The following is a 20,054-nucleotide window of genomic DNA, read 5'->3' on the forward strand; positions in this document are numbered from 1 at the left end:
GATAAGGGAATGTATAGTGGGTCGCATGCCTGCTGCTCCTTTTGTATTTGTGTGGATGTGAGGGGCATGAATGAAGGGTGCGGTCAGTTCAGTGTAACATGAGCTGTGTGTGTGTTCCTGATGTGGAGCACAAACACCGTTTTGGAGCACACACACATTTGCTTTCATATACATATGTCCTGTATGTATTAAATGCATCTACTACTGCATGCGTCTAGTCCCTGTAAGGAAGTACTGCCAATTGAATAGGACTTTCTGAAGCAGGTAAACTTGAATCTGTTGGCACAATGCCTTAGCCAGGTGTGGACTAGAGGGGTATTAGCCCCCGGCATTGAGCTGTGGAGCAGTGGAACAGTGTTCTCTGGAATGATTGGGCTTTATCCAATACTTTTAGGATGGGGGTGAGGTGGGCTGGGGGAGCCCTTGTCACTAGGTGCAATCAATCCTCACAGCAATGCGTCAATAAATGAGGAAATGTCCAAGAATCTTCACATCAAGTGAAGGTTCCTTAGTCCTTTAAAAGGTTCTTTACATCCACACATCTGTTACAAACATGGTTCCTCATGGAGTTAAAGGTAGTTCTTCTATAGCTTCGCTTAAAGAACCCTTTGTAGCATCTTTACTTTTAAGAGTGTTTGCCAGTAGCAGGCATCTATCTCTTCAAGTCTGTGTTCAGTTAGGTACTCTCTCTGTGTGTGTGGTAAGTGAGGATCAGTGTATTGCTGTCCACACAGGCCATTCTGCTCCCTGGCACTCATGCCTGACCTCACACACACACTCACAGAGGGGGAGAGCACTCCAAGAACACAGTGTTCCTGCTCTGTTCAGCAACAGGCTGGCAGAACACAGTGAAAAAAGGAAAGAGGAGAGTACAGAAGTGAGGACATAGAGTAGAAGTCTTTTCCGTAAAATCCACTGTAACGCCAGGATGTATCCAGTCTTCAGTTATGTCCTTGACTGCTCATCAGCGTGCTGTCATGTCTTCCCTCTTCCGACTTGCCGTTCAGTTTACTGGTGTGTTCTCACTGCAGGCATGTTTAATTATTCATGTCAGATCAAACGCTCTTCACAAGCACATTCTCTTCTGATCAAAGCTGTGGGATCAGGACGCATAAACCTCCGTTTCAGACCAGCTCAGGCTGCTCTTAATTCAGGTCTTTATGAGGGGAGGATGTGATGTCCTTCTTTTAGCTCTTCCTCTCTACGCTTTGTTCCCTGGATCCAGATGCTATCAGTTTAGTTGAATGAGAAGAGCGAGGAGATAAAACCATGACTGCAGTGTTTCATCTCAGCAGAGAAAGAGCTAAAGAGACAAGGATGGAAGCGTCAAATTTATGGAGGGAAGTTGCTGGCATACCTGAGTTACCTTCGTAATTTTCTAAGGAAGGGAGATGGTTATTGTGTGCAAAGGGTAAAGCTCACCTGGGTCTGTAGACATTCAGGAGTGTTCTTGTTCCTCTCCACATATCCACATTCAGTAAACCTTTGAAAGTGTTTAGCTGACTTGTAAATGTCTCTTTAAAAGAAATAGTAATGTAATCAATCAGCCAAGACGTGTTGTGTCTGACGTATACTTCTTTAGTTTTGCACTGGCGCTACGAGAAAAATGGAAACTTCAACCCCACCAATTGGCATCATGTAAACTGAATGTCTGTATTGTCATATACAAACTGTGCTTAGGTATCTCTGATAGACTATTTGACACTGTGACATACTTTTATCAGCTGTGCTAAGCTAAAAACAGTAGTAGCAATCCATGCCTTTGTCTATTATTATAGCAGTAGGAGTGTGTACTATAATTGGAGTACAATTCTGTGTTCATGACTACTTGGAATGTCCTACTTTCCACATCAAACTTCAATTGAGAAGAAAATTAATTAAGAATGGAAAGGATGTTTAACAGAAATAGACATTGGGAAATTCACCAGTTCTCAATAATCAGTTCCAATCAATTCCAGTACTTGCTTGTTGGCCATGTAAGCTCCAGTGTGAAACTGAAGAAAGCAGAGTTAGGGCACAAACATGTCTTGACTGATCGGCTATGTTAGTTGTAAAGGGAACATTTTGTAAGTTTGCTTTTATCAGTGAAGGTTCGTGATCTATAGAAACAATAGCAATAGACCCATCCAGGTTTCAGGTGAGGCCTGATACCTCAGAGCACTTTCTATCACAGATTTCACCATCACATTTTAGTGTCTACCTTTAGGACAGACCTTTAAGCTTTCATAGCAGGAGAATATAATCCTAAAACGCTAGGCATGTTTCACATCATCTGATTGGCCCAGGTGTTCTCACTAAAATATATAACACTCTTACTCCCTCCCTCTCATTCTCTTTCCACCTTTCTTTGTTTTAACAATGTTCTGGGCGTTGACCCAACTCTTAATTTAAAGGGATCTTTCTCTCTCTCTCTCTCTCTCTCTCATGCTCTCTCTCTCTCTCTGGGTGCCGCTTCAAAGGGCACAGTTTTTCCACGTATCCCTCAACCCCCCCCCTCTGGCCACACTGTAAACCTGCATGACTGTCCACCCTGGCTTAATGTGAATCAATTGTGGATGCTGTATAAATAAACCTCTCAACCACACAGTTTGTGGTTTTATCCTCTGAAAAAGCTTCTTTCCCACAGGGAAGCTGAGAGAAGAAGAGTAAATTCCTCCTGGAGTTTTAATAAGGGGTTGAGATACAATTGCATACCTTGGTTGAATGTATAAAGGAGCAGTTTAGGGGGGAGGTAGTCATTTAGAGAAATTAAAGGATTTTCTTCAATTTGCCCTGTCTGGTGGTTTAATTGGGGCAAAACAAAAGTTTGAGTTAAGAAGGAGCTCCAGATTTTTCAAAGAGCTGCAAGAAGTCAATAGTGAGAGCCTCTTTAACAGCCTCTTTTTATAGCTAGAGTATCTAGAGTGACTGCCACATCCCAGCCAGATATCCTGATTAGCACGAGCTGGATCCCAGCCTAAACTCTATATTAAAGACTTCCATGTATACAGAATCAGCGCCTTATTTCACGAGTAGCTCTTATTTATGCATAAATCAGGCCGGTTCATGTGCTGTCAGCCAATGTTACTGTAATGTAGCACCATACCAGCCTGTTTCCCCACTGGGACAATAACATAATTGCCGTGCATGTAATTACTTGATGGTTATCTTGCTAGAGTCCCAACAATGTCAGTAATGCTGATTACACTGAAAAAACATATGTAGGTATTTTAGGTTGTGACTTGCTCATGATATGAAGTTATTTACATGTCTAATAGACCACTTTCCCTGTTGATAAATAATCAGCTTGTGGTTTGTGTAAAATCTCGTAATCATTTTTGTTTTTTAACAATCAGTGTAGATTCTGCCCTCTGTAGACAGCGGTCGTATTAAGTGGTCTGACCTTTGACTTTTTTTTTTCTTTTTTTTTTCATCTCACTTCAGCAGGCTTGACTGGCAGGTTAGTTTAGCAGTAGGGTGGAGCTTCTCCAGGGGTTCCTTCTCATCATCCATCATGACCGAGACATGTTCTCCCAGAGCAGCATGGGAATGAACTAGTGGAAGAATGAGTGAATTCCAGGAGAGAGAGAGAGAGAGAGAGAGAGATGATTCTTCCCTTCGGAGAGCTGTGTACTTATGGAAACAGCACAACTTCTGTTCATGATCTATCTGGATGGATTCTCCTGATTTGCTAACAAGGATAACACTCCTTAAGCACCAAACCAGACATGGAGTATCGTACACTGTGTTCCATGATAGGTTCAGGAGAGCACTGAACCTAAAGACGAAGCTCATTAAAGGCTGGAGGTACAGCGATGTATTGTTGTTATTATATTAAATTACGTAACATTAAGCTATATAAGCTATATATAAAGGGATCCGAAGTGGCCTTGGCATATTATCAGGAGATCACGACTTCAGATCTTGAGGAGTTCAACACAGCGTGACAGTAGACAGTTCAGTGCAGTCTGTGAAATGCTGATTAGACAAGTCTTGTGTGTTGTAGGTTATTTGTTTCTCAGTTTTCTCCCCAATTGAGTCGTGACCAATTCCCTCCCACTAGATAGGTTCCCCCTGTCACAGAATGCCACCAATCACGGAGGGTAAAGGCTAGCAGGTGCTGCTGCATCTTTTTGAACTGCTACTCAAGCAGTGTCACTGGACAGCTAAACACGCTTGGGGGAGAACACTTACTGACTGTTCTTTTCAGCGAATAGATGACTGTGCTGGCTAGCACTCTCACAACGGATAGATGGACAGGTGGGGCTCTCTTGGACTCTTAGTCTTCCAATAGGGCTTCAGACACAAACGCTTTACGGGTACTTTTTAGATGTTTATAAACTTGAACCTCAAAACACACAATAAAAGTTGATAATCAAACTTCTGATCTTCAAGCCTCAAAAAGTATTGAATGTAATTTGTTTTGAGATAACTTCAAGTATTGTGATGCTGTATATATTGACCGTTCCTACTTCATTACAGGTCTCATAAGTGTGTGTGTGTGTGTGTGTGTATATATATATATATATATATATATATATATATATATATATATATATATATATATATATATAGTAGCAAGTCTGTCTTTTTTGCACCAGTTTATAATGAGGCTGTGACGTAGGCTGTGCAATGTTTTGGTTATAGGAGAAAGGCATGTCACAGACATCTGGATCTTGTAAACTTGACCTTTGATCTATTTAAGGCAGCCTCTTCAACTAACACACACACACACACATATATTCAAACTGCTACAGATGTGCCAAGTTGCTGTTTTCTTATACAGCAGCAGAGAAGAGCTAATTTCATTAGGAGTTCACTGTCCTGAAATTTAATAACCGAGGAAAAAACCTTTTGGGTTCCCAGGGAATGTTTTTTCTTTTCTGGCTGGGAATTTCCATACAGGAGGCAAATGGAAAACTGGGTCTCCTTTATTAAAAACAAAGTAGAAAAGAGCTGCAGAAAATAGCCCTCTGGCTTGGATTCTAAAGCATTCCCTTTTCTGTGTGTATGTGCTCACATCTGTGTGTGCGTGTGTCTGTGTGTGTGTGTACTTACATGCAAATAAGCAATAATGGGGTTGTATATGAACGTGTGTGTGTGTGGCGTTTTCATGTGTGTTTTATATTTTGCACTCTATTGAAAGCCAGTGATGATTCTAAGAACTCTAAGCCTTTCCAGGTCATGATTTAGGAAAGTATCATGATGTCTAGAGGAGGGAAAATACGAACTCGCACCTAAGAGTCAAATAATCCTCTTTAGTGGCTTGTTTTTGACTTGTTTACAGTCTGAACGCCTCTGCTGGTAATCCATCTTAGCTTGGACCAGTGTGGAATGTTGCAGCCCAAACTAGGCTTTGATGCTGTGTCCTCCCTTGTTTTTTGAAGTGGGTGGATTCTGCAAGCAAATGTTATAAATCCTTTTTCCCCCTTCCTCATGAGGGCACAGATATCAGATATCTTTTATTACTTTTAATTTCACCATTTAGAAATGCTGGCTAGTAGCAGTCTTTTTTCATTTGAATGTTATCTGTTAATTTGTTTCAGTTGGACCCCCAGACAGTGCAGTCCAAGAACTGGCATGTGGATGTGATCGAGATGAATGGGGTAAGAGATTTTCACCAATTCTGTTTTAATTTTAAGGCCCAACATACAAATGGACTGTGGTGAACAAGGTGACATGTAATTTTTGTATTTTTCCTTAGATTAAAGTGGAGTTCTCCATGAAGTTCACAAGTCGGGACTTGAGCTTGAAGAGGACACCATCTAAAAAGCAAAGCGGAGTGTTTGGAGTCAAAATCAGCGTAGTGACAAAGTATGCATCCCTTTGTTCCTCTCTTTTTTCTGTCAAAAAAGAATGTTAGTGGGTTGCTGACAAACTCAAGTACATCTTTGTCCAGAGCTTAATAATATGATCCATCAGTTAGCCTTCAGAGAAGATAAAGGTGCTGGATGCTGGAAGAGTAATTCAGAAAGCCTGTGATTGAAGCTAGTAGAGAAGTACACACACACACACACACACACAACAGTGTACTAAGTGGAAGCTATCAGAACTAGGATTTACTTTCACTTAGCAGACACTCTTATCCACAGCGACCTACAGTTTAATCATTTTGTAGATATAGAATAATCAGTAATGCTTTCTGATTCTTCTTTTGTTGAATATTTGTGTGTGTGTTGACAGGCGTGAGCGCTCCAAGGTGCCTTACATTGTGCGGCAGTGTATCGAGGAGGTGGAGAAGAGGGGAATCGACGAAGTGGGCATTTACCGGATCTCAGGCGTGGCAACAGACATTCAGGCACTCAAAGCAGCGTTCGACACCAGTAAGTCCAGTCTATTCTCAATACTTGGCTACAAATCCCATTTTAGTCTGAATTTGGCACAGTTTGTTCATATGCGTTCCTGGATTGGATCCGCTTTGCGGATGCATGATTGTAATGAGAACAGGCATACCAACTTTTATTGTTATCATCCTGTGGGAGCAGCAATAAATGTACACATACAGGTCCTTTCAGAATAAGGTCTGTTCACAGTAATGGCATGTACAGATCCCTTAGCTCCCCTTCACACCCCAAACCTGGGGCAGTACTGGTTTTGATTTTATAGTGATATTGGGGCTTTGGGTCATTCACACATGCAGCCCTTGAATTGTATTTTACTGGGATGAAATCATTCATGCTTGCCATGAAAGTCTCATGAAAATCAACAGGACATGACGTCCTCAGCAGGAACGGCCAAGAGCTCCACATTTCTGAATCATCTTCAATAATACATTCCTGATACGTTTTCCTCTCATGAATCGAGACTAAAAAACTCAGCTGTGAAAACAAACGCAGAACCCAGATACAGTCCTGCCTTTGACGTCACTGTTTCGCTGGTACTGTCTTTTTTTTGTTCACGCATGAGCCATCCTGGGAATTTTTTCGAAAATAGTACTCAAGCAGTTAAATCCCATCATATTTCCAGGATTTCAGTTCCGCTTTCACAATGAATCCACCCCCTTTTAATTCCAGTGAAATACCCAGATAAGGTGCATGTGTGAAATGAGCTTTACCGACACAAATGATTCTTCTTTCTTATGTGGTCTCATTATTACATCTTCTTCTCACAAATCCCACACATTTTCATGGAGTTCGCTGGCTGAAGCCTACCAGTTAGTTATAAATTGTGTATTTGGGCTGCATGAGTATTTGTCAGTTCTTTTTTGCCTGTTATTCTTTCCATCTTTTAGACCTCCTCCCTCTCTCTTTCTCTCTCTCTCCTGATTTTGCTGTTTTTATAAGCAAGTCTAAAATCAGCGGAGGAGTTGTGGGAAAGGGCAAAGAGAGGACTGACCCCCTCCAGCTGTCAGCTGGCCTAATAAACACATGCACACACAAGCGCACACACAGACACACACACATAACAGAACTAGCAGAGAATAACAGATTGCTCAGTGTTATGTTGGATGACATTCATTTTACTAAACCTAAATTTGCTTAGCTCTCTTTCACCTTCTCTTCCTCTCCCTCAGATACCAAAGATATCCTGGTAATGTTGAGTGATATGGACATCAATGCCATCGCGGGGACGCTGAAGCTGTACTTCAGAGAACTGCCTGAGCCTCTGCTCACTGACCGCCTCTACCCAGCCTTCATGGAGGGCATTGGTAAGGCCCTTTCCCCTTTAACCTCTTGACACTTGTAATCCTTGACAGAGTACCTCTGGATTTCTCAGCTTTGCTGGGGATGATTAAGTTAGAAACTCACATCTGAGGGTTATTACAGAGGAAGTAGACACTTTGTAGAGGGCAGGGGCCAGGCAAGGTAGGTCAGGGTTTAAGCGAGGGTCACTGGGTGAACTGAGAGAACAGCAAGGGAGTTTGCATTGATTAGAATGTCGGTAGCAGGCAGCAATAGACGTGGGTGATGGACTTTCATCCCTCTAATCTTCTTTCCTCTCAGCTCTGTCTGACCCAGCAGCCAAGGAGAACTGCATGATGCACCTGCTGCGCTCTCTACCCGATCCCAACCTCATCACCTTCCTCACTTTACTGGAGCACTTAAAGAGGTGGGGTTTTTATTATTATTATTACTTGACTTGACCCTAACTTTCATGTTTCTTACAGTAGAGTAGATTATTGTAATGCTCTTTTTACCCGGGCATCCTTCTGTATTTGTCCAAATGCGTTATCCAAGACCTGTAGATTCTGGCCCCTTTGCATATCCCCCAGTGTAAAATGCAGAAAAAAGAGTTATTATTGGACAGTTATTATTGGAATGCACTAATATAGGAACTGTGAGCCGAAGCTGATATCCATTATTTTTCATGTACTTATCCATTGATGACCATACATAACCATTTTTAAAATATAAGTATTAAATCTGTGTGGATTATTATTATCGAGAAATATAACATTTAGTCATTAAGGATTCCAGTGCATCAGCATTTTAGTGCGTTAGTCCAGTGTCACCTAAACCTTCTGCTCACCTGGAGTTCAATAAATATCAATAAATGCGTATGAGATTAATCTTTTATTTAAAATGCCACTTTTCTGCAATTATTTTTATTTTCATTGACATATTATCTCAGTTTGCTATTACAGGATATTTAAGAATCATACACCTTTTTTTGTTTTGTTGCTGTGGAAATTAATTATTGCTCTACAAATTAAGTGTTTTCTTATTCTTATTAATCTCTTAGAATCTCTTTTAGATAAAAAAATGAAGCCCTGAGCTTTTTACAAATTCAGGACAAATTCAAGCATACACAAGTTTTGACATTTTTAAAGACCTTCAAGGCATGTTTTTTTCTGTTCCAAAAGAAACTCAATAAGGAAATAGAAATATTTTGTATATTTTATATATACTCCTATTTTAAAAATAGCTTCGTTCTGTGCAATAAAACAACAACAAATTTTCTCATAGGGACCAGCAAAATGTTTTCCAGTCATCCGGAAGACAAAGCCGTAGACGTAAAAATAAAAAGTACCCACACATTGAAGGAACATCACTCTTCGCTTTCATGCTGGTTGACTTGAGTGTTTTCCAGTGGTTGGCCCATGCGCTATTCATAGCCTTTACTTGTGCTTTCTCCTCCATCCACGTGTAGCCCGTTAAGTCTGTGGTCCTGTAAGACTGCATAAGCCTGAGCTTCCACCTCTGGTTTCACCACAAGCAGTGCACCATGCTCACAGTGGCCTGAAAAAGACATTAGGATCATCCACACCCTCAACCAGAACTAAGAACCACAACATGCTACAGAGCCACAGGCCAGGCTTCATAGACTCTAGCAGCAGCATTAGCAGCAGGCTACATGCTCCATGCTAGAATGTAATTTGTGGTAGAGTGTAGAGATATAGCTATTTACAGGGGTGTGGCTGTATTAGGTGTATTGTGTTTCATGTATTTCATTCCAGTAAATCTTGATTCAGAGTATTATGGTCTGTGGTCAGAGTATTATAATTATTATTATTATTATATATATATATTATATATTATATATTAATTATTATATATATGGTCTCCACATTGACTTGTGTTTAGTAGTGTCTAAACTAAGCGCTATCTTTGACTAAAAATTAGCTAAGATTATTCTTGTGAGTAAATAGCAAAGCTCTTTTGTAGGTTGCTCTGGATAAGAGCGTCTGCTAAATGCTGTAATTATGCAGCTTATTGGAGCTTGTCACACTTAGTAGAATCTCTTAGAAATGTCAGAAGTTGAATATGGAACACAAACAGGAATACCGCTGTAATAATGGGTTATCAGATGAGTAGCTATACTAACTTCCAGAAACAGCAGTAGGAAACCACCTACTGCTCAGTTTCCCATCTACTTGCTGAAGTGACAATGACGCACCTATGTGGAAAACTGAGGATTCTGCCATGATCTCCAGATATGCTGCTCACTGGGGACACCTGCTGACCAGAATGGGATTTTGATTTTAAATTAAAATTTTCACCTGACATCGATCTTGTGATTATTGTGAATTGTTGTATTCATATTGCATCACAAGTGGTGGTCATTAATGTCCAAACACTGTGCACCATTTCGGGCCCAGTAGAGCACAGATGATGGGCAGTGTTTTTAAATGGATGTTGGTTCTCAAAAGGAGATTTTTAGACATGACATGAATTTGCATAGTTGTTGAACTCTGAAAGAATTACATTCAGCAGCATCTGCAGAGTAATTGCTGTGGACAAATAATTCAGTAGCAGTAAGAATCCCCTATTATCCCTATATGTCAGATTGGGAGTACATTTTTTTCTTCTTAAAAGGATGCCACCAGACTCCACTAAAAGAGTTTGGTTTCTGAACTTGTCACCCTATTCACTGCACAATGGTTTTCATATTTGGAATTTGGTTGAGTGTTTTCAAGTAAACTTAAATAAATTAAGATAAGTGGCAACTGATTAGCGTCTTTCTCTTTGAAATGTAACAATTCCCTCTCGTAATGTAGTTTTATTAAACCACAGGTAAAAAGGATTGATTTTGGAGTGTGTGGTGAGGCGTGTTTGTGGCTGATGACCTGGTGTGGTTTTGCAGGGTGGCGGAGAAGGAGCCAGTGAATAAGATGTCTCTGCACAATTTGGCCACTGTATTTGGTCCCACGCTGCTCAGGCCCTCCGAGTCCGAAAGCAGCAAGCCTCACATCACCTTGGCCTCCGACATCTGGTCTCATGACGTCATGGCACAGGTACTTTTTATCTTTCAATGGAAGTTAATGTAAAAAGCCGTTTGGGAGCATTTCTATTGGTCCATTCAGCATGAAATTATGACAATATGTAAAGACCAACTGTCAAATTCAAACTCATTTTATGTCAAAGTGAAAAATGCAGCAAATGCAAGGTTTTTGTGCGACATCTAGTTAATTAGTACACTGAGGCTAACCAAGCCAAAGGCAAGTGCATTCAACTTGAAAATGACTAAAAGTTAATGAGTCGAGAGATATTAAAACAGTATTGAAACAGAACGCGCGCGCGTGTGCGTGTGCGTGTGCGTGTGTGTGTGTGTGTGTCCTGCTCTTCACTCACACATTGCTTTGCTGAGGATTCTTCCTTTGGCTCTGATGTCTAAATAATCCCAGCTGTATTTTGGTTTTCAGTAAGAGTGCTGGAGGACTGCCCGGTGCAGAAACACACACACACACACACACACACACACACACACACACACACACACACACACACACACAGTACTTATTCGCTAGCCAAAGATATAACCAGTAATATACTACATTTGTAGGTGATGTCGTGTCATTTATGTACTCACCGTCAAGATAACGCACTGTTGTACAGATGACAGTCAGGATAGTTGACAGTGTAGGGGCCAGTTATTACTTGCATTAACTGTTCTTCACATTCCAGTCTTGACCTTAAATGCTCCACTTATGTCAGTGATGCTCATACTGAAGCTGTCAAACTAGACCTGCTATAGAACCTCTGATTTGTCATAGAGGTCAGTAATGGCCCCTGAGGTCAGATAATATCCAGCAAAACACATAAAGTGGTTCGTCGCTAGTTAGTTGTGGTACAGACAGCATAAGGGAAAGGCTTTCTTAGGTTCAGCTGTCCTCAGTCCATAAAAACATTAAAAAAAAAAAATAGGTTTGACGATGTCACATCCTGGTGATGAGTAATAGGTCAGAGGGCTTGGGAATTTCTTTTCCGTCTTGCTGTCCACTCCTGAGTTTATCTGTGTGTCCCTGTGGCATTGGCTGGGCTGGTGCTGTGGCCACTGTTTACAGATATAAAAACCATAACAGAATGCTAATTGAGTGCTTTCCTCAGGCTGTCTTTTCAAATCAGCCTTGTTGTGGAAATATGGAAGGATCATTGCTTTATTTTGATGCACTAATTACTATATCAATGCTCAGTGATCTAAAGTACACTATGGGTTGATTTCCTGAGCAGGGATTAAGCCTAGTTTTGGAATAAATTGCAGTGCCAGTGGTGAGTCACTGTTGGAAATACATCTTAGTCTAAGCTCAGGATTTATCAAGGTCTGGGAAACTGGCCCTAAATGTCTCAACTTGAGATCAAGGGTATTAATAAGGGTATTTACACTAGATGTTGGAACATTGCTATGACAATTTGATTTGATCAGTCGCAAGAGTGTTAGTGATTTCAGGGGCTGAAGCTTGATGATTCATTCTTGATCGTACTCATCCCTTAGGCTGCAGTATAACAAAGGGGTGCTGCTGAATACACTGATTAGAAGGGCTGTTTGGATACACCTCAGAGACACAGAGTCTAAAACTGCCTTTTATTGCTCTGACATCTAGTGGTCATGATGTGAACTACAACTATGAAATGTTCTTTTTGCATAAATCGGTGGCCCTCAACCCTGGCCCTTGTTTGATGCAAAGATATAAGGCATCTTAGAGAAATTGTACTATAAGTAAAAGTAAGTATATAAAAGTACTATAAAATTGTGTATTTCTCTAAGCAACAAGTGTGTAACCATCACATCAGAGTAAATTCAAATCTGTGTGTATATCTGTATAGCATTCTGCATTCTAGTGTTCTAGCGTACTGCACTTATAATTTATAAGCTCAGCACCAAGCTAGAGAGGCGTAAAGCCTCCCACCACTGGGGTGGAGAGCAGTGGAACGGTGTTCTCTGAAGTGATGTAGCTTTGTCCAATACAATTTGTGGATGAGTTGAAGTAGCAACATCAGTACCTGACCTCAGTAATGCTCTTGTGGCTGAATGCAATCAAATTCTCACAGCAGTGTATATCTACAATTACATTTCTGTAATATTAGCGTAGAATTACAATATTCAATTATTATGATTGTATTATCTGAATCATGGTTTTAATTCATGTCCCGTGCTAAATTCTCTGTCTCTCTTCAACAGGTCCAGGTGTTACTGTACTACCTGCAGCATCCGCCCATTTCCTTCGCTGAGCTGAAGAGGAACACACTCTACTTCTCTACTGACGTCTAGCACTCGGAAAGAAAGTGGCAGAGAGAGAAAGACTTCCGCACTGTTCCATTCCCTCCAAACACCACAATCTATTTACTGTACAGAATCAACCCATGCCACCGCAGGGGGCTCCCGTGAGAGACTGCCACCCCCTCATCCCCAGCTCCTGTCCAGTCTCGTGTTGTTCTGAGCATGTGCGGAGAAAGCGGTGGTTGCCACACCCCCTGGCCGGAGGAGAGCCAGAGCCAGAGCTAGACGAAGATGGAGCCTTTTTGACCTGTTCTGACAAGGATTCAAGCACCTGATACCCCTACAGGAACACACAAACACACCTGCACACACACTATTCATACCCTTTCTATTCGTCTCTTCAAATCTTGTAGGTGCAAAACAGGAGGTTCTGTCTCCGCAGCTGAAAGGGAGGCGTGCTGTAGATGCTTCTACAGCACTGATGCGCCTCTAAAGCTCAGCTCAGTGATGCCGGTGCAGAATATGGCCCGCGGTTCCACTCTCTGCGACTTTCTTTCTTTTCTTTTCCTTTTCCTTTCAAGTCAGACGCATTCCACAAATCAAGCAAATGTTTTGCTTTTTAAAAACATCACAAATTCGGCTTCTGTAACAGCTTTGGTTTTGTTCTTTGGCCTTTATGCACGTGTAAAGAGAAGTGCGCGTGCGTATGTGAGCCTCTTCTTAAAGCCGAGGCTCACCTGACCTGTTTTGCTCTCCGTGACTATTCCAGAGAGCCCAGACGTCTCCTGACCGTTCCCAGGCCAAACTACCTTATTTATTATAAATATATTCTATATGTGTGCCTGTACAGTGCATTACAGTTAGAGAGAGACTCGACGGGTCTTTCATTTGAAGTTTTGTTTTTTTGGATAGTGGCTTTTTTTAACTGCAAGTTTCTCATTTATGGTCAGTACTGACTGAGCTGTAACTGTACTGTAAAAAAGGTAAAAACATCAGAAGCAAAGGAAGAATAAACCTTGACCGCTAACTCTGGCAGTTTCTTGCAGTCTGATTCCATTTTGTATGGAAGTAAATCATGGTATGCAATCTAGTGAGATTTTACACCTTGGAAAAAAAACTGTTTTGCAATGACTCTGTTTCCTTTTCTTCGTCTCACTTGTGCAAGCCTGCCCGAAGCATCCAGTGTAACCTATAGGATGATCTGTGTCCTTACCCTTACTGCATGTTCAGCTTGTCAATCAAAACCAGTGGGCGGGTAATACAAAAAGCGAAACCTCCACATTGCTCTTATTCATCTTCTTCTTCTTCTTCTTCTTCTTCTTCTTCTTCTTCTTTTTTTAATCAGACTGCTCAAATCCATCCCACAGCAGTGGAAAAAGCAGACTTCTCTGCTATCAAAGCCAGTCACATATCCACAATAAGAACTGTTAGATATTGCATACTATTTGATATTTTTTAATATAAGATTACAGGAAAATCAGTTGTATTTTACTTTTGTTGGAAAGATATTGAGTATACCGTATTAACAATAAGGGTAAATGTTGATGTGAACTTTTTTCCTGTTTTTTAGTAAAATAAATAAAAAGTGTACACGAAACACAGTCAGCGTTTTGTGTCTTCAATATCGGCCTTCATACCTGTCTGTCTGTCTGTCTGTCTGTCTGTCTGTGTGTGTACTGATTTTATTTATTTCGTCATGGATTGATTTTTAAACTTGTTAACAAAGAGGTTTCCGCTGGTCTCTGTCTCTGCAGCATTCATTTATGGATATAAACAGAACTCCAATACCTCCAATAACACTACTTTGCTGGCACTACAAGAACTGAACACTTTAATCCTGTCATTTTATGGAATCGTCTTTTGTACAAGGGTGCCTTATCCAACACAGAGGAAAAAACAAACACTGATGTGCAAATGCACACATACAGCTCTACACAGCCTATCTAGTCCCTGTACAAAAGTATTCCAGTAGAGCGAGACTCTTGGGGGAAAAGTAACATGAACCTATTGGCAGCATGCCTAATGCCAGGCATGGGCTAGAGGGGTATAAAGCCCTCCCCAGCATTGAACTGTGAAGCAGTGGAACAGTGTTCTTTGGAATGATTGTGCAGAGTTGAGTACTTTTGGGAGTTGGGAATGAGGTGGGGTGCTATTACTGCTATAACACCTGGCTTAAATGTGTCTCAGACCACCTGCCAAAGTGGTTTGAGTGATGGGATTTGTATCTGTTTTAAATGAGCCTGGGCTGTATTTACACTTGCATTTTTTATGTGGTTTGGCCTTATCCAGATATAATCCTGATACTCAACACGCATGAAGTGAGCAGGTGTAAATGGGGTCATTGTTTTTGAGATTCATGCTATAATACAGTGTAGAGAGAATGACTACACAGCTTCAGTGTCATTAGTCTGTAGTTAATGTCATATTAGGAATGCGAATTAATGAAATTCCCAAAAACATTTCCCCAAACGAATCATCAGTATTTCTCCAATGTTGTTCAGTAGAAGTGTTCTAGAAGTGGGTTTATCAATGTGCAGCAGTGGGAGCATATTTTACGTTCTATAATGTTATATATTGTAGAATATATTGCATTCTTGACTCATCAATGACCTCGTTATTGAGAGCATCCAGTGGCATTTGGGATAATATACGCAGAGAACAAGGAAAACTTCATTTGGAGGTTATCCTGTTGGTCTGATGACTCTTCACAGCAGCGTTCCCATCAGACACACTGAAACACTATTCAGCTCATTCTTCACAATTCTGAATGTGAATCAAGTCACCAAGCAGATAAACCTCTATGTGTACCAGACTGTAAGTGGTGCGCTAGCTAACTTTTCTAACTGCTCTAACTTAGTTTTCTGAGTCACTGGTTAGTTTATGCTTCCAAAACATTTATACCTCATTATTTACATTTCACTGTCTTGATAAATCTACACATAGGAATTTGAATGCAAACAGCACTTCCAGGTTCACATCGCTGTGGGTTGATCATAATGTATTAGGGATGTTCTGTCTGAGGATTGAAATCATCCAGTTCTATCAACATGTAGGTGTGTAAACGACCATGTGCCCGCCTCTTCCTCTCTAACTCAGTATTGGAACCAAACTCATGTCCTCCAGGTAAAGAAACCCATAAAGAGCTGGGGAACAGATTATGGGTGCCGGCAGCAGAGTAATCACTTAAATCAATAAACCTTATTCAATAAAATAATACTATATCTATATGTCTCTGATTTGGTCATTTCATTATCATTATTAGTGCATACAGCCTGTCTCTATCTGTGTTCGTTGTTTCTGTGTTTTTTTAATTATTATTATTATGGTCTCCAGCCCCACCTCGCCTGTCATCAGTGTTTCCACATGTGTGTTGTGTGTAGCCCCGTCTTCTCGTTATCATCCCAGGTGTTCCATGCCTTGTTCTGTGAAGAAGAAGTACAGATAGTTCAGTGTGGCTTTGTCTGGTCTTGATTTGCTGTGTCTACGTCCCCATGTTACTTTCTTTTCTTCTCCGGCTCCACACAAGCTGCCTGTGTAGTTTTCAGCTAGGCTATCACCCCGGTCAGGGTCCCTGTGTTGATTGTGGTCCTTTGCTTAGTTTGTCTTTCCTCACATCCTACCCCCAAGAAGTCAAGTACAGTCCAGTAGAGTTACTCACCACTCTGCCACACACAGTGCAGAATGCCACCATCTACTTATTACAGTATGAAATACTGGTAGTGTTAATCTGTCATTTTTATGAGACTCTTTATGAAATGGAGAAACCTTCATGTGTCAAATTAGATTTTTTTTTTATTAGAATTTTATAGGATTCACTGTAGAAAGCAGAAGAATTCCCTCTTAGATGTGGAAGAAGTATGAGCATTAGGATATTAACCTCGGTAGCCTATTACTTAATATCAGATCAAACTGAAAAATAATTATTGTCCATCCCAACTACAAACTTATTAGGTAGTAGTGGGACAGCTGACTAACAAACAAGTGCACTGCATTTTAAAGTAAATATTTACACTTTTATATGATCTAAACCATTTCATTATTAAACAGAGCACGTATCTGTGTCAAACCTGCACTACTAAAACACAGACGCGTGCTTGGGTAAGTCACGTGATTGATGCGCAGTAGTAACGTGATTGGCTAAAGGAGTTAAAGTGCCTGTCTGTCTGTCTGTCTGTCTGTCTGTCTTAACAGGGTGTGATAGTGGGTGATACAATGTCGCAGTTCAGACAGACGGCGCGTAGGGGAATGTGTGTGGCTGGGCGCCGCTGGTTGCGCTGACCCCTAAAGGACCTGCTGCACCTGCTCATCGCACACACACCCCATCACCACCGACCTCCACCTTTTAAACTATTGAACTATTAAAGGCCGTGTTTGCCCGCTGTCTGTGGTTAAGCCCGTCTTCTGCCAGCCTTGGTCAAATCCGCAGTGCTGCTGGTTTTCTACTCGTACACAGGTTCACCTCCTCTACTGAGAACACACCTCTGCACGTTCAGAGGTAATAAACACACAGAAAGGTGGCGTGTACGAAAGTAATGGCATTGCATGTAATTATAACAAAGAAGAAATGTGTCTGGAATTGGACTTTTTCCCCAGTTTCAAATGATATTACATTTCAGTTTAATGTTATTTGATTATTTTACCTTATTTACTTGCTGTATGCATTTGAAATATTATTATTATAAATAAATAATAATTATGATTATAAATAATTATAAATAAACAATTATTATTATTAGTTTGCTTTAAAATAATAATAACAATAATAATAACTTAATATTATTATGATTATGATTATGATTATTATATTATGTGTATAGTAGACTGTAATCCTACAGATCATATAGATCAGGTTGTGCACTCTCTGCTGACGTGCTCTCCATTCTCCACTCACTCTCACAGCTGCTGAATAGGGGGACTTCATTCTGCAGTAAAAGTAGGCTAGTAAAAGTGCCCCCAGTCCAGCAGAAGACTGCTAATTAAGAACGACACGCGACCTCACTTAGAGCCATCAATCAGAGCCATCAATCAGAGCCATCAATCAGAGCCATCAATCAGCATCTACCCAGCCGCCTAGCGCCTCCTATAAAAGCGACACCCTCCCTCTGTTCCTCACGCAGACTCCTGCACACAGTCATCCACACAAGCCCCCACACAAGCCTCCACACGTTTCCCCACTACCATCACCATGCAGAGGGACGTGGGCACGCGAGCTGATGGATGCTGCACCCCTAGCGGCCGATTCTTCATGTGGCGGGACTACCTGCACCTGCGGGCCACTCTGGAGCGCGTGCTAGAGCACCCAGGGCGCGAGCAGGTGGCGGGACCCCAACCCTGCAACCAGACCCCGAATCTCTTACCCTCGATCCCCTCCATCCTTCTGCACAGGGCAGAGCGAGGTGCGGGCGTCCAGCTGGACCAGGGAGACAGGCCACCCCAGAGCTGCGGAGGAACTGAGTATGGAGAGGAATGTAAGGGAATTTTAGATAAATATAATATTTATATACATATATAATTAATATATAAAATAAATACTATAATATAATATAATAATATAAACGTTTAATAATTAACTGTGAACTTCTAGACATTTTACATTTTCCCTAAATAACAGTTTAGTTCAAATGTGTCACCTAAGTTTTCTACGCAGTCTCAGTGTTTGCTGTTTACAGTGTAATAAAGTTAAAAACCAGAGATGCTGAATTAGTGTGGATAAAGGTGTCGAAACGACAGCATGTTCATCCAAACAGACACACAACACAACCTTTCAGCTCTGTAGATTTAACCAAACCAGGTTCTGTGTGAGTAAATTCAGTACTGGACATTATAGTGGATAAAAAGCTCCTTCTGTTTTTATACAGTATTGTTTGCACCAGTGCGGAGCGAGACGCCCCCTAGTGGCCGCGAGGGCTGCTGCGCCTTCTGCCGGCGGAACGGAGAGAGCGCCGAGGTGTACCGGAGCCACCGGCTGCGCTGCAGGGACGGCAGGGTGATGTGCCCCGTGCTGCGGAGCTATGTGTGTCCGCTTTGCAGAGCCACCGGAGACACCGCGCACACCCGCCTCTACTGCCCCAGCAGGAGTGATGCAGAGCCGGGCCGCAGCGCCAGAGACAGGCGGGACCTCCGGGCTCCGTAAAAGGACAGTGTGAGGAGAGACATGGGACTGACTGCACACGGGTCTGAAAGCCGGCTTCTTCTTCCAATTTTCCGTTCCCCCTTAAATGGAGCAGGCGCCAGATTGGAGGCTAACGCCATTTAAGGTGGAACGGAAACTTTTAAGTAAGGCCGAGTTCAACTTCGTGAATTTGTACAGGTTTCTGAACTGTTCTCCGAAGAGCTCTGTGTATACTTAGCTAAAGTCATGGAGCCTTACGTAAAAATCGTGGTGTTTTGAAGAGTTTTGATAAATGTTCGTAATCACTGTTTGCTGTTTTGTACAAAAAAATAAACAAATAAACGTTTTCTTATTGCAAAAAATCTCACTCTGTTTCAGTCCAACCTCAAGTCCTGGGTATCAGCCGAGACGTGTTGCCACAGTAACCACAGATAAACACCGTCACTAGAATGAAACTAGACTAAGAAACTTTTATTTATTATTAAATAATTAGAATATATATATATATATACATATATATATATATATTATTAAATAACCTCCATATTGTTAAAGCTAATGCAAAAAAACAGCAAAAACACCCACAAAATTGATGCAAAAATAATACTAAATGCTAAATGCTTTATAAAACGTGACTAAATAAACCCACAGTTCTGTAGTTCTCCCTCCTGTAGTTTCTGCACTTCCTAGCTGCTGTGTTTACAGATTGCTCCACCAGATGGAGGCAGTCGCCTGCTGCACTGACTTACATTTAATCCATCAATTAAAACCTTTCGCGGATTGCGGCAACTCCGAACATTAAACTCCCCATTTAAGCCATACAGGTTAAACTGCGTTTTTGTTTTGCTTCTCTTCTCTCACTTTTTATTGAAAAAGAACCATAGAACTGCTATGTAAATAATATACACGCGTGCCATTACAAAATATACTATAATTTGCCATTAACTATACCATACTATAATTAGTTACCATGCTGGGAGACTGTAGTACCTGCGTTTAACAGTTATTCTACTATTAAAATAATAAATACATTCACTGTAAAGTTTTATATCATTCAGAATTTGAATATTTGAATTTTTATTTC

The 20,054-nt window shown here is 41.1% G+C and overlaps 2 protein-coding genes across 7 annotated transcripts in view; both read left to right on the forward strand.

Annotated features, from left to right (window-relative positions):
* abr (ABR activator of RhoGEF and GTPase) overlaps nucleotides 1–14,459 on the forward strand; it is a 192,057-nt gene extending 177,598 nt beyond the window's left edge. For all 6 annotated transcript variants that reach the window (XM_072674889.1, XM_072674897.1, XM_072674905.1 and 3 more), the window contains 7 exons: nucleotides 5,526–5,585; nucleotides 5,684–5,793; nucleotides 6,163–6,302; nucleotides 7,493–7,627; nucleotides 7,923–8,028; nucleotides 10,504–10,654; nucleotides 12,820–14,459. In XM_072674889.1, coding sequence (XP_072530990.1) covers nucleotides 5,526–5,585; nucleotides 5,684–5,793; nucleotides 6,163–6,302; nucleotides 7,493–7,627; nucleotides 7,923–8,028; nucleotides 10,504–10,654; nucleotides 12,820–12,909 — 792 coding nt within the window. In that variant the 3' untranslated portion in view covers nucleotides 12,910–14,459. The remainder of the gene's footprint in view (nucleotides 1–5,525; nucleotides 5,586–5,683; nucleotides 5,794–6,162; nucleotides 6,303–7,492; nucleotides 7,628–7,922; nucleotides 8,029–10,503; nucleotides 10,655–12,819) is intronic.
* A 2,611-nt stretch (nucleotides 14,460–17,070) lies between these two features.
* Nucleotides 17,071–18,991, forward strand: nanos2 (nanos homolog 2). Its single transcript, XM_072660422.1, has 4 exons — nucleotides 17,071–17,095; nucleotides 17,267–17,353; nucleotides 17,976–18,326; nucleotides 18,717–18,991. Exons 1-4 carry the CDS (start codon nucleotides 17,071–17,073, stop codon nucleotides 18,989–18,991), a joined length of 738 nt encoding a protein of 245 aa, XP_072516523.1.
* The last annotated feature ends 1,063 nt before the right edge of the window (nucleotides 18,992–20,054 follow it).

Source organism: Salminus brasiliensis, chromosome 1 (genome assembly GCF_030463535.1).
Source record: "Salminus brasiliensis chromosome 1, fSalBra1.hap2, whole genome shotgun sequence".
Lineage (NCBI taxonomy): Eukaryota > Metazoa > Chordata > Actinopteri > Characiformes > Bryconidae > Salminus > Salminus brasiliensis.

Excerpts from the sequence above, each read along its gene's own strand:
- nanos2 (XM_072660422.1), top strand. The coding sequence starts at position 17,071 with ATGTCGCAGTTCAGACAGACGGCGC. Across the intron at positions 17,096-17,266 it reads GCAGTTCAGACAGACGGCGC|CCTTGGTCAAATCCGCAGTG; the intron begins GTAGGGGAATGT and ends GTCTTCTGCCAG. Across the intron at positions 18,327-18,716 it reads AACTGAGTATGGAGAGGAAT|TATTGTTTGCACCAGTGCGG; the intron begins GTAAGGGAATTT and ends GTTTTTATACAG.